The sequence below is a fragment of the Accipiter gentilis genome, chromosome 8 (assembly GCF_929443795.1).
Source record: "Accipiter gentilis chromosome 8, bAccGen1.1, whole genome shotgun sequence".
NCBI lineage: Eukaryota > Metazoa > Chordata > Aves > Accipitriformes > Accipitridae > Astur > Astur gentilis.
Window position 1 is genome coordinate 20,010,960 of NC_064887.1, and position 12,994 is coordinate 20,023,953.

Here is a 12,994-nt window from a genome sequence, read left to right on the forward strand (position 1 = left end):
TCTCCGCCTTGTCACACTCAGTAATAAGATGAAAAACATATTCCGCATTTTCATTTGCTGAGGCCAAAGAGACAATGCTGCTAATAGTGAAGTGTCTGCAACTAACAACCTAATAACATTAGACTACAGAATATTGCTAGTGCTAAGTGTTATACAAGTATGAATATCAAACTGCTCCAACACACTACCATATGTAAATTAAATTAAAGATTCATGTGAATTTTCAGTATGAAACTCAAGTAAAATGCTTCAGAATTATTGCCTTCAGTTTTGTTGCTTTCTGCTAGTTGTGATCTAGTCTAGGACTTAAACACTATTTATAAATTTCCTCTGCATTGCATATGTTTTTAACGGGTGCAAGTTCAGCTTTGGAATATGTGGAAGTGAAGGCGAAGCAAGTATTCAGGAAAGCAGAGAGGAATTGTGCAGTGATCTGGAAAGAACAGAACTGAAGCTTCTATGAACAATGAAAGGAGACAAAGTGCTAGTGGACAAAAAAAATTCAGACCCAGCCAAAGGATACTGTGTGGAAAGAAACTACTAAGCAGCAGCATTAATAAAACCTAAGAGTCTCTGCTTTTATCTTGTTTCCATAACTTTGCCCAAATACTGTACTAACTATAAATAAATCTACCACAGGTCAGCAGGTAGGCTTGAACCTCATTGTTCTCTAAGATTATGAATACAGGAGTAGTGCAATGGCATATCAGAAACGGTCAAATTTCTTACTGTCCTGGATCTCCTGTTAGGCAGGACATAACTTTGTAAGTTATGAATTCAGGTAGGAAGAGGAAAGTATCAAAGGTAGCAAGATATTTGAAGGACTGTTGCTTATTTTCCACTTGCTGTTATTTTCCACTTGCATCAATTTCATGCTATTTTAAATCTGCCAATTCCAGTGGAGTGAATCCTTTTTTATACCACATAGAGTGAGAAACGCCCAATAAGACAGGGCCCCATGATCCTAAATGCTAGGAAGGAAAGGTTGTATATATGACAGATGTACTTTTACTCAGTGATTCCTCTTACCTGAAGAAAGTAAACTGTTGTCCATAGATCCAAGGATGTAAGGTTAAGGCAGGATATTCTCCAAACGGAGGAATAATGACTGAAAGTATTAAAGACAGCAACACAAAACTAGCAGGGAGAACAATCTGCAGGGAACATGAAAACATCACACTAGGTTATTAGACATAATATATTAGAGTGACACTGTAGACACCTCATAATATATATAAACAAAGGAGGGACAGCAGGAGCACGCAGATCAGATCTAGCTTAGCTCCTGAACACCAACAATTTAATTTCAATTGCTTTCAGTTAAGATTCTGGTTGTCACAGAAATGTATTAGGTTAAAAATAAAATGCTGTGCTAGTAGTGATTGAATCATGAACTTGGACTCTAGGCAGAAAGAAAGAGAATATGAGGCAGAAGAGTTGGAATCATAATTAGAACAGTCAGGGACCATTACATTACATTACATTGTTATCCATTTGCAACACCTCTGTTGCTTTGTGTAGAGACATTGCTGGGAAAGACAGCGTTGAGAACGTTGTGAGAAAGAGTCAAGAACAGCAAAAGTCAGGCAATACCTGGGCTAGGAAGTCCTTGTGGCTGCGGGAGGCATGGTGGAACCGTTTGATGAGCAGTGCTTTGATCTGCTGACATACAAGCTGAAAACCTTTATACTGTCGGGACCCTTTGCCTTCATTTTGATCTCCTGCTATGCCTACTGGCATTCGAGAAGCATCATTAGTTTTCAGTGCAGTTTGTTCAGCTGGTTTGTTCTCAGTATAAGTTTTGCCAAGAGTAGAACCATTTTCTTGAGTGTCTGCTAGGTCAAGATGAAAAGGGGCAGAGAAGACGCTTTATCCTCCATATATGAGGGTAGCATAAACATTTTAATGAGCTCCGGATTTTACCAACTGTATATATCACATCACCAGATTGCTTTAATTACAACTGTTGCACTGTGGCTATATCTAGTAGCATCATATAGGTTAACACTCCTCTTACTCAGCAGGATGAACAAGTTAATTATGTATTTAGTTTATGAACTAATGGTCAGCAAAGTACTTTTTATAAAACTACTAAAACCATTGACATCTGGGGGCTTGACACTCTACTTTTATTTACATAGTTAAGAACATCATCCAAGCTAAATAAAAGTCTTTCTGCTGACTTCATCTTGTTTCTCAGATATCATGTCAGGCCCCCAAAACAGGTATTTGCTGACCAAATTTATTTTGGCAAGAACACCATACAAAGACTGAAAGTTCTGAGGCTCCTCTTTACTTGGTGTTCAGAATACAGAGCAGTCCCAAGAAAAGTTTATCAGATACTGATTCATGGATCCATACCTGCTTTTTGCATTCCAGGGTCAGCTTCTGCTGTGACCTTTAAGAAAACCTGCCATAGACAAATACATCTCCTGGTTAGGAATAGAACAGGTACCTGAACAGGAACCTGACCTCTCGAACACTATACGTCATCCTTTAACGTAACAGAAAAAAATTTAGATACATTTTCAGTACTCATGCTTATTATACAATCAGAGGTCTCTTATGAAGTATCTAAAAAAATTAAAGAAACAAACTAAGATACAAAGAAAGACAGATTTCAGGCTAATGAGTCATGTTCCACAAGGCTAACATGAAGTAAGGCTTGGATCCTTTCTCTACACCCATCCCAAAGACTTTCCGAGTATGCCACAGCATATGTGACTAGGTTTTGAAGGGGATATTAGGAATTAGTAAGATTACATGTTTAAGAACAGGAACTGTCTCAGAAAACATTTTGGGGACTGATGATAAGATCAGCAGGTATTTTAATCTGTCTGTTACCTCTTCAAGTGGTGTGTCTGAAACTCCAAAACTGCTGAGTCCCAGGTCATCCAATGTTTCCTCCAGTTCTCTGAAGAGACTGGCATAAGATCGCTGTTTAAAGTGTTTATTGGGCAAAAGGTAAATGAGTTCCTGACCAATGCTTTCAATTAATTTTGCTTCTGGGATATGATGATGAATTACTTCTGCTAGCTCATTCAGATCTCCTGTGAAAAGTCAAAACAGTGTTCAGAGAATGAATATTTAACCATGCTAAGCATGATTCAAAAGCTGTTGTTTGCACTATACAAAAGGGGACTGCTCTATTACATAACTCACAAATATCTCAGTTAATTCTGTAATAGACTGGGCTATGTTGCTAATTATACTCTGGAACTATGTGGCAGGAAACTATTTCAGGTCTGTTAATAAAGCACAACAAAATCTTCAGGAATATCTACTTAATTTCTTTTCTTAATGCAGAAAAGCCAAAATGACTTTTTCTGAGAAAGCCAGTCTCCTTTGCTCTAAATATGCTTCAGTTTTCATTAAAAATTTACACTTTGGTGCAGAGCAGTTCAAAACTCAGTCTATACTTCTAAAGCACACAAACTTCCAGTTCATCATCTGAATCTGAGACCACATATACATAAAAAAGGAGCAATGGTAAGCCAAACCACAAAGAAACCTTATCAAATTCATGTTACAATATACATTTTAGACACAAGTACTGAAGAAGTGGGCCTCAGCAGCATTGATCTGTAAAATGAGATTACAGCATAACAGGGGACATAGCTATGTGCTGGAATGCTGAATCACCCCACTTCTTACCATCCAGTTCCTGCTCTGGAGCTCCTTCTTTGTCACTGCGTGCACAGCTGGAGCAGGAGCAGGAACACTGAGACCCGCAGCTACAAAGCGACTAGCATGGACAAGCAACAGATACAAAGATGAAAGTGCTTCAGTTGCATGCAAAACAGGATGTAAGAGTTGTCAGCCTTTGAACAGCTTGAGTCAGTGAAAAATACGTCATAACTGGAGCATCTTGAACATATTATACTGAAAGTCAGCTGAGGACTGGATTAAGCAACATAAAAAACATAAATCCACCTGCACAAAGCATATCTGTCAGTTCTACATTGCATGCAAAATACTTGGGAAATGCGATCAGCAGTTAACCATGACTATACAGATCAAGTTGCTACTAAGACTGGAAGCACTACTAACAGCAGAAAGAATACAGATCCTTACTTTTCAAGCTGTGTGATGCTGGTTTAGCTATGGGTAAATGTAGACTCTTCTGGTGTCTGTGCTAGTTACTAGACTACACCATGTTTACAACTAGTGTACTGCAAAAGCAAGCATCAGAAAGACCTGTATATGGACAAAGGTAACTTGATAGGTAGAAGTTTAGACATACTTAAGTGATGAGAATGAACTACAGACCACTGAGGGCTTCATATTCACCTATTATTTTCACCTGTCTGGCTGACTATAAATATATATATATACACACACACACATCCAGAGAAGATTTTTCAGAGACTCATGTATCCATATAATTTCATGAAGTGTCATCAAATTTTCTCATTACTTTCTTCATTTTGAAATCAGTTTTGTACACAGCCTCAAGCAGCACTTAACTGCTTTCTACCTTGGTGCAGTGCATGAATACGTGTAAGTATTTTTCAGATCACATGTGCAGGGAGGGAACTACATACTTACTGTAGCCCTTCCAATTCTGGTGTTTTTCATCTTGCGAACAAGAGTGAGATAAAAACCAGACCCAAAACAGTTCTTTAGGAATACAGGAGAGCCTGAGCAGAAGAGTTTCCCTTGGGATATGATGGCTACTCTGTCTCCAAGGATGTCTGCCTCATCCATGTGATGGGTTGAAAGGATGATGGTTCTGCCTAGAAGGAACAAGGAGGAAAGTTCAAGGCATGGAGTCTCTCTGAAACTCAAAACTGTGGTTAGTTTTTTGGCAATTAATGCAGGGTTTTCTCTGCACCAGAGCCAGGTCCCAGGTTTGCCACATCCATAGGTGTCTGTTCAAAGAATCTTGTTTGCTTGTATTCATATCCCACTACTCATGACAGTTTACACAGCAGGCACATGCTGCATCTATAACAGGTTTTAAAACAAAACAAAACAATTTCTACTTTCAAACCTGTTACCTGAGCGATACTTCAGCAGAAGATCCCAGATAGACCGCCTGGAATATGGATCAACTCCAGAAGTGGGCTCATCCAAGACTACCACTTTTGCTTCACCCACAAAAGCGATGGCAACAGACAGTTTCCTTTGCATTCCACCTACCAGAGGACAGACACATCCAGGAATCTGAGATAAGTTACATAAGTGCAGGGATGTAATTAACACTGCTTTTCAGCATGAGGACAAACTGATACATGTGAAACAAAACCCATCCTCGCACAAATATTTCTGCAAAGTTAAATCAAGTCACATTTTTCTTCTGAAGTTCAGAACAGCTTTTTCAAACCTTTGTTATTTTTTTAAATATATTTTTTCATCTATGTGTTGCATTTTCTGCTTCTTACCAGAAGCAAAAGCAGGAAGATAGGAGATTTTTATGTTCTCAGGTGAAACTAGCCAACTTTTATAGTTGCAATCAGGACAAACTAATATAAGAACACCTGACTGTTTATTCAAATGAGCTGTTGAATCTGAAAGTGAAATGTGTTCAAATGCACCATGTGGATTTGTACCTTTAGAATGAAAGAAATGACTCCTACCAAATAATACAGTACTATAGAGTACTGATCCAAACAGTGGAGCAGCATGATAGTATAATATTTGAAATAGTAGAACATTTTTTTTTCTTACATTGATTTATTTTTTTTATCTGCTCATTTAAAAATAACAGCTTTAAGTATATTTGATTTTGTTATATATTTATAAGAAACAGAAGCTTTAGGGACAGGTTATGCCAGCTTTACTATTTGTACAGTCCCATTTACTCTTTGGAGAGCAAAGACCTCCCCAGTGCACAGTGATGTGTCAGAATATGGCCTCAAACATATAATTCAAACAATAATTGCCTGAAGACAAAGAAAAGGCAGCAGAAAAAGCATCTTAGAACAATATTGTGGGCACCTGACAAATTCTGAGCCTCTTCATTCCTTTTATGGGTGAGGCCCATGTCTTCTAGCATTGTTTCCAGCTCTTGCTCAGCTTCATCCCTGGATCTCCCTTTCAGTTGAGAGTAAAACAAGATGTGCTCTGCTACAGTAAGGCTGTGAAATCAGACAGAAAGACACCAAGGCAATTTAAATGAATAAGCAGATTTTTTTCCCAAGCAGCAATAAATTCACTCTAGCTTTATCTTGCTAAAGGAAGAGAGGCTGGTTTACCCTAAATCTGAATCACAGATCTTCTTTGGGATCAACACACTTCACTCAGATGTCATAGGCTCTTTCTCTGCCTTTTCAAAGCAGAACCTGCTACTAAAGGAACAGGTATAGCAGACATCAAGCTATCTGCTTACGGGAATAAAATGGGAGCTAATGTAAGTAGCTGCATTATGGAAGACAGTCTGCTGTTGAGATGAACACAGGCTGCTGGCAGTGAAGCTGGAAATCACTTGCAAAGGTAGTAAATGGTAGTGCAAAATGGGTGCAAAAATACCTTGCTACTACACTGTCAGCTCAGATTTTTTTGCTTTAGTAGGCCTAAATTATAGTGCATGAATCCCCAGGCTGAACTCCTGCAAACCCACACTGCAACAGAAAACACCAACACCAAGAGTACTGTGATTTTCCTTGGAAACTTCTTTGTTCCCACCTAAACGATGCAGGAGATTTCTACTGGAGAAGGGCAACACCTACCCCATCTGACTGTTAAGAGCTGGATATGTGCTTCTAAGACATATTTACTGCCAGCACAGTAAGAGAAAGAGACAACACAGACTTTGGGGATGTGTCAAGCATGCAGAGTGGGACCCTGTCCTGGTTTCAGCTGGGATACAGTTAATTGCCTTCCTAGTAGCTGATACGGTGCTATGTTTTGAGTTCAGTATGCAAAGAATGTTAATAACAGTGATGTTTTCAGTTGTTGCTAAGTCATGTTTAGTCTAAAGTCAAGGATTTTTCAGCTTCTCATGCCCAGCCAGCAAGAAAGCTGGAGGGGCACAAGAAGTTGGCACGGGACATAGCCAGGGCAGCTGACCCAAAGTGGCATAAATGGGGTATTCCATACCATGTGACGTCACATCTAGTATAGAAACTGGGGGGAGTGGGGGCAGGTGGATCACTGCTCAGGGACTAGCTGGGTGTCGATCGGCAGGTGGTGAGCAATTGCATTGTGCATCATTTGTACATTCCAATCCTTTTATTATTACTGTTGTCATTTTATTAGTGTCATCATTATTAGTTTCTTCTTTTTTGTTCTATTAAACCGTTCTTATCTCAACCCACGAGTTTTACTTCTTTTCCTGATTTTCTCCCCCATCCCACTGGGTGGGGGGTGGAGTGAGTGAGTGGCTGCGTGGTGCTTAGTTGCTGGCTGGTGTTAAACTACGACAGACCCTTATTCTTAAAGTTGGTATAAAATGATACTTACTGATTGAATAAGATGTTGTACTGAGGGCACATGCCTAATCTGTGCCGTATGGAGTCCATGTGAGTCTGAATATCCAGACCGCCAATCAGCACAGTTCCAGAGGTAGGTGGGAAGAGGCCTGTTAGTATCGACCTGGGAAAATAAAATGAGGAAACTCCCACTCTCCTATCTTTCTGTGCCTGATTAGAAAGATGCATTTGCATGATTCCACTAGATGGAGCATGATGACTTCTTAGTACGGGCCTTGATGAAACAGTTCCAGTAAAAAGCACACATATAAATACTCTTGCCCTGCTACAGTGAGAATCTCGTGGATCTGCTAATGTAATTTTTGATACACCTGTCTGTATGGTTCTGGTCTGCATTAAAAAACTGTTTTAGTCAGCTACACTGTTTCAGAGTAGTTTGTTCAGCACATTACATCACCCCTATGTACAAATGGGCCTAAAATGAAGCTCGCTGTGACCAAGATAGAGAATAGTGGTTTGAAGTCTCCAGTCGCACTGACTCATGCCCTACACCTTTATTTTCTGTAAAATGGAAGGGGGCTGAATGTTATGTTGCAAATAAATGGAACGTGTTACTAGATTTGGATGAATAATAGATTTTTCAATTCTGAAAACTTCAAAGCAATAGAAATTTTTGGTTTTATCAGGAGATTAGAAAAACAAATTTACAAAACATTTCAGCATATTAGAATACTTTTATTTTGGGTCAAACATAGTTCTTGCAGAACAATTAAAAAATTAAAAGGCAATTTAAAGTGCATTTGAAATAAGCGTCTTTTTTAATTAAAAAAGCTTAAAAATCTGCTGGGAAAAATAATAATGAAACACTTCAGTTGTTTCAACATTTGATGAAAGACTTTGTCACAGACTCATGAAATGTTTTGTTCACCAATTAATCTTTCTTTGTGGAATAAAGTTCTGTATAAAGAAAATTAAACATACCTGAAGTCCAGCTTCCTGAGACATTAGGGTTCTCGGACTAGAGGAACATTTTAATCTGGATGTGGATCTTGCATATATGTAACCATTTTTGTCTAAAGAGGGCCTATATTTTATACTCCTTTGCACACAGACCAAAAACCGTGACTGACTTAAAGCCAGTTAGAGAAACCAAGAACATGTGGAGTGTGGTGGCTTTCAAATCTTCAGATCTTTCAGCCAGAAGATCCTTCTCCCTCATTACCTATCACTAGTTTGGCCATGGGAAATGAATTCTGGGGAAAAGAATTGCTTCCTTCTCTCTAGATTTTCACTTGGTTTTGTCATGCATTGCCTCCCTCCCAGGGCTTTAGCTAATCCAGGATATCTTCTCTTTCCCTAGGGGCAGCATTTCCCTGTCTTGGAAAAAGCTTGATGTTGTGCGTCAGTCTAGCTGCAGGGGTGGTAGAGAGACAAGGGAAGAGTCAAAAGAGAAGACTGCTCCTCAGGGCAGAGCAACAGAGGACTGCCCTGGATTTGTTTTTTCTGAAATACAGACTTACATGGTTGTTGTCTTTCCTGCTCCGTTTTGACCGAGGAAGGCTGTGATCTGGCCCTCATAAAAAGTAATATTCATCCCATCTATTGCTGGCTTGGGCCTGTTTGCAAAAATCTTCACCAGGTTCTGAATGCATACTCCTGGAATCAATCCTGTTGGCTCAGGCTCAAAGAAGGTATTTACTTGAAAGAGAAGAAATCAAGAATGAAAAAAGAATAAAAGCACATGTTTTAATCCCAGTTCCAATGATGACACATGAAGAAGTGCAGAAGCAACAGCACCTACCCAGTAAAATCCAGCATTATGTGCCAGAGCCAGATTCTCCAGTCACACCAGTACCAAAGTGAGGCAAGATTTCTAACTGCAGTGCAATTTATTTAGATTCATCCATGTATCAATCACAGGAGAAGCAGAGCCCTGAATCATAATGGTCTGTAGAGAGGTAACTCATTGGATCAGGCAAAGCTGAACATGATTTCTGTGTTCATTGTGTAGCAGGAAGATTATTTGGGATTGTTGACTGTAGATACTTAGATAGGCTGAGAGATTACATTAAACAAGCAGCAGGTTGCCTTTCTAGCCAGGCTGAAATCTGCCATTCAAATCATCTGCCCAGCTGTGCATTCTTTTACCATGATACTTTAAAAAAAACATTTTGCCTTTAATCCTGGTAGGTGAAATGTACCCCCTTGCTGAGGCCAGCTCAAGACTTAGGCAGTACCTAACATGAGCACTACATGGGATGGCTTTCTCTCAGGATTAAAAATGTATTATTGTAAATAGCACCATCAGGATGTTTTATTGCATCAGCTTCTAGACAAAACATACTTTGAAGTAAATTAAGCCCTTGGGCAATGTGAATTATGGGAGTTGAGAAATTTAAACTAAAGACCCTGTCCACTTTTGTTTACACAGAATGCTTAAGGCTTTGTAGGGAGGCTTGTTTTGCAATTGCAGTTTACTTAAATTGTTCAGTACCCAGCAGGCCTGTGTGGAGAGCAGCCAATGCCATCTGGGTGAAACCAGCCACACCTCCATCAGTGGCTTGTATGACTATCATTATAAACAATGCTCAGGAAAAAGTCCCAAATATGTTGTAGATGAGAGAGCTGTGTATACTACAGAGCAGCTGAAATAATTCATCTAGAACGGGTAGCATTACTTTAAATAAAATTATGTTTATGACAAACTTTTTGTTTGCTTTGTGAACAAATCTAAGTTTCCTTTTACCCTCCTGGGCCAAATACAAACATCCCTGTATTTACAAAAGTTCACACGGAGTCTGGCTAGATAGTTACACATGTATTGGCAATTGAGGTACCATCCTTGGTTTAACGTGTATCATGAGTTCAATTCATATTTGCCTATAAGACTCACTGACAAGTTCTGAGGCAAATTCTTTGATGATCTCCCCCAGTATCTGCTTTGTATCACCTGAAGGACACTGGTGGAGGGTGGAGCTCCCTTTTTTTGTGATTCATATTTCTCCATCCTGATCCTATTCCCTCAGTGCAATTTTGGACCTTTTAGGTCTTTCTTCAGAGGTGGCAGCATTTGTGGGGGATGTGGATGGGGCTTTGGTGAAAGCTCTGCTTAAAACGTATCAAGCAATTAGGACAGATTTACAGTGTGTCTGCCCTGCTCTGCTAACCTGTGCTAATATAGGACTGCACTAGAGTTAAGCCGTTAGAACTACTCTCCATTTCCCATCCCATTACTCTTACATGAAGCACTAGCTCTTACATGAAGCCATTTTGGAAACTGTGTCCTTGAACCATACCAGATCTGCTCCTGGCTTCTTCACATCTCCCAGTTCCTGGGTGGCTAGCTGAAAGGGAAGGCAGGCTTTTTTGTGCAGCGACAGGCAAAGCCCTTCCCCTGTGGCCATAGAGCAACTGGAACCTGGGAGCTGACACATACAGCACCACAAAGATAAGGCAGTACTAGGAGAAGATTGGCTGAAATAACCTTTGCCCTCTGCCTGTCTTTTTTTCTTTTGAAGTCCTGTCCTGTTTCCATTCACCCTGAATGCATATTTTCAGTGCCTATGTGAGGAGCTCTGATGACCCCACTTTTATCTCTAGCTTTCCAAGAGAGTCAGAGTGGGCTGAGAGCTGTCTATAGTAGTTACTTCTGCTACAGAATCCACATGCATTCCTCTGAGCATCACATACAGAAAACTCCTCTGGCTCTCTACAAAAGATGACATTGGGACTTGAAAACAAGGCAGGTCATTCAGGAATTCTTAGGTGGTGGCTAATGTCAGCATCAGAAAAGGCTGCAGACACACACAGAGAGCACTTCAGATAAATCCCTTTGAAACCAGCCTTTTCCTACAGATACAAGACACACTAAAGATAGGCAAAAAAAAAGTGGGGGGGAGGGGGACTAAGAGGGAAGAACATTTCTCTCAGCATTAAGATTTTTACTGAAGTCGTGGCTCTGTTTAATTCTACAAAGTCAATGTATATGTCTCTGAGGCTTCCCTCAGCATGAACACTAACGACATAGAAACAGCCTGCATTTGCATGATAAAAAATAAGTTACAGAGCTCTTCTGAAAGGCAGCTCTCTTATGCATGGTGGCTAAAATAGTCTGAGGGATTGTGAATGTAGAGGAATCAGTAAGAGAGTAGCTGGGAGAGTCAGTGCCTCCCCTGAGCTTAGCTCTGGCAGTTGCATGCTATCCTCTGCAGCCTACTGGGCTCTTGTGGTTTGACTCCAGTCACTCCTACATCTAGTTTGTTATGAAGTACAATGAGTATAGTATCTCAGAAGTACTCAGGTTGCTCTCTCTCCTTACTATTAATTTCATCTTTGTCCTGGACATCTGTCTTAGGCTTCCCCTGCTCGCCGGGTTCTTTTTCTCGTTTGTGTTTACATTGTTTGTTTTTACCATCCTTCTCCCTCTGGTTGTCACTCTTTTCTTCTGGCTTTTCAGGTTCTTCAGATTTCTTTGTTCTGCTTTCATTTTTTTCCCCTTCCACGGCCTTCTGATCCACACAGCCTTCTGACTCCAGACTTTTTTCTATATAAACCAAATGTAACCGACATTTAATTAACCAAAATTTAATTTCCTGTTATCTCTAGAGGTGCTTTGAGGAAAAGGAGGTAGTCCAAAGCCTTGAGCTCTCCAAGAGCATTAATTATCAGGTTAGGAACACAGCACTCAAAGCCATGTAGCTTAAAATCTGCTTCACAGGGTCAGGAACAGATATTTAAGGAAGATGACTGACAATTTTGCAATTATAGACTCAGAGTAGAAGACCCTGACTAATATTAGGTACATGCTTTATATTTTGTCCATGCAGCTGTAGACCAAATTCTTCACCACATGGACAGAAAGGCCATACAAACATTTCCCAGACTTACAGAGAGTGAGAGGAAAAAAAACAAAATGAAAAGGTTAAATGAAAAGCAAACTGCTAAACTGCTACTTAGATTAAGAAACTAGGTCCAGGCCAGAATGCATGAGTTGGTGTTAACTTTTATAAAATAATTTCTGGCTTTCCAGTTTGGTCTTAGACTTTGCTGCCATGAAGGAAAACAGTCATATAAAACCACTAATTGGGACAGGCTTGAAGCAGGAAGAACAGTGATGTAAGAAGAGGGAGCCCCTGCAGGAACTGTTTACATAACACAAATTCAAGCCTAGAGTGCAACTAGCAAAACTAATTTATCAGATGGTCTAGGACTTAATTTTGTTGTGAAATTCCACTGTAACTTTCTGCTATAAGAAATTTTGGCCCATAAAACTGTATAAAATTACCTGGTGCACAAATAGCAACATAAACAAGTTCACCATGTCACCTAAAATGGCAAAGTGGGAGATACAAAAGTGCACTGATAGAAGTAAATTTTAAAAATACCAAGATAATTTACAAGTTTAGCTTTATTTTCAGCTTTGCATTTACATTATCTGATATTTTCTTATCCAGTTTTCTTCCCAACACATTAACCAGTTATGATAAATTAGAAGAATGCTTAATATTACCCTTGAGGGAAAGATAAAAGTTGAGAAAAGTTCTACAGTTGCTCAAGTAAGCTGAGGCACTGAAGAGTCTTAATTCTTCAACTAGGTAAGAATCACATGCCTTCTACAAAGG

The 12,994-nt window shown here is 39.6% G+C and overlaps 1 protein-coding gene across 4 annotated transcripts in view; it reads right to left on the minus strand.

The window, feature by feature from the left end:
* Window positions 1-12,994, minus strand: part of ABCA4 (ATP binding cassette subfamily A member 4) — an 86,774-nt gene that overhangs the window by 22,556 nt on the left and 51,224 nt on the right. For 3 of the 4 annotated variants that reach the window (XM_049807310.1, XM_049807312.1, XM_049807308.1), the window contains 11 exons: window positions 11,692-11,916; window positions 8,894-9,071; window positions 7,405-7,536; window positions 5,941-6,080; window positions 5,001-5,138; window positions 4,549-4,736; window positions 3,655-3,745; window positions 2,845-3,050; window positions 2,362-2,410; window positions 1,594-1,835; window positions 1,030-1,154 (listed from right to left, as the gene is read on the minus strand). In XM_049807310.1, coding sequence (XP_049663267.1) covers window positions 1,030-1,154; window positions 1,594-1,835; window positions 2,362-2,410; window positions 2,845-3,050; window positions 3,655-3,745; window positions 4,549-4,736; window positions 5,001-5,138; window positions 5,941-6,080; window positions 7,405-7,536; window positions 8,894-9,071; window positions 11,692-11,916 — 1,714 coding nt within the window. The remainder of the gene's footprint in view (window positions 1-1,029; window positions 1,155-1,593; window positions 1,836-2,361; window positions 2,411-2,844; window positions 3,051-3,654; window positions 3,746-4,548; window positions 4,737-5,000; window positions 5,139-5,940; window positions 6,081-7,404; window positions 7,537-8,893; window positions 9,072-11,691; window positions 11,917-12,994) is intronic. The other variant, XM_049807311.1, reaches the window with a different exon arrangement.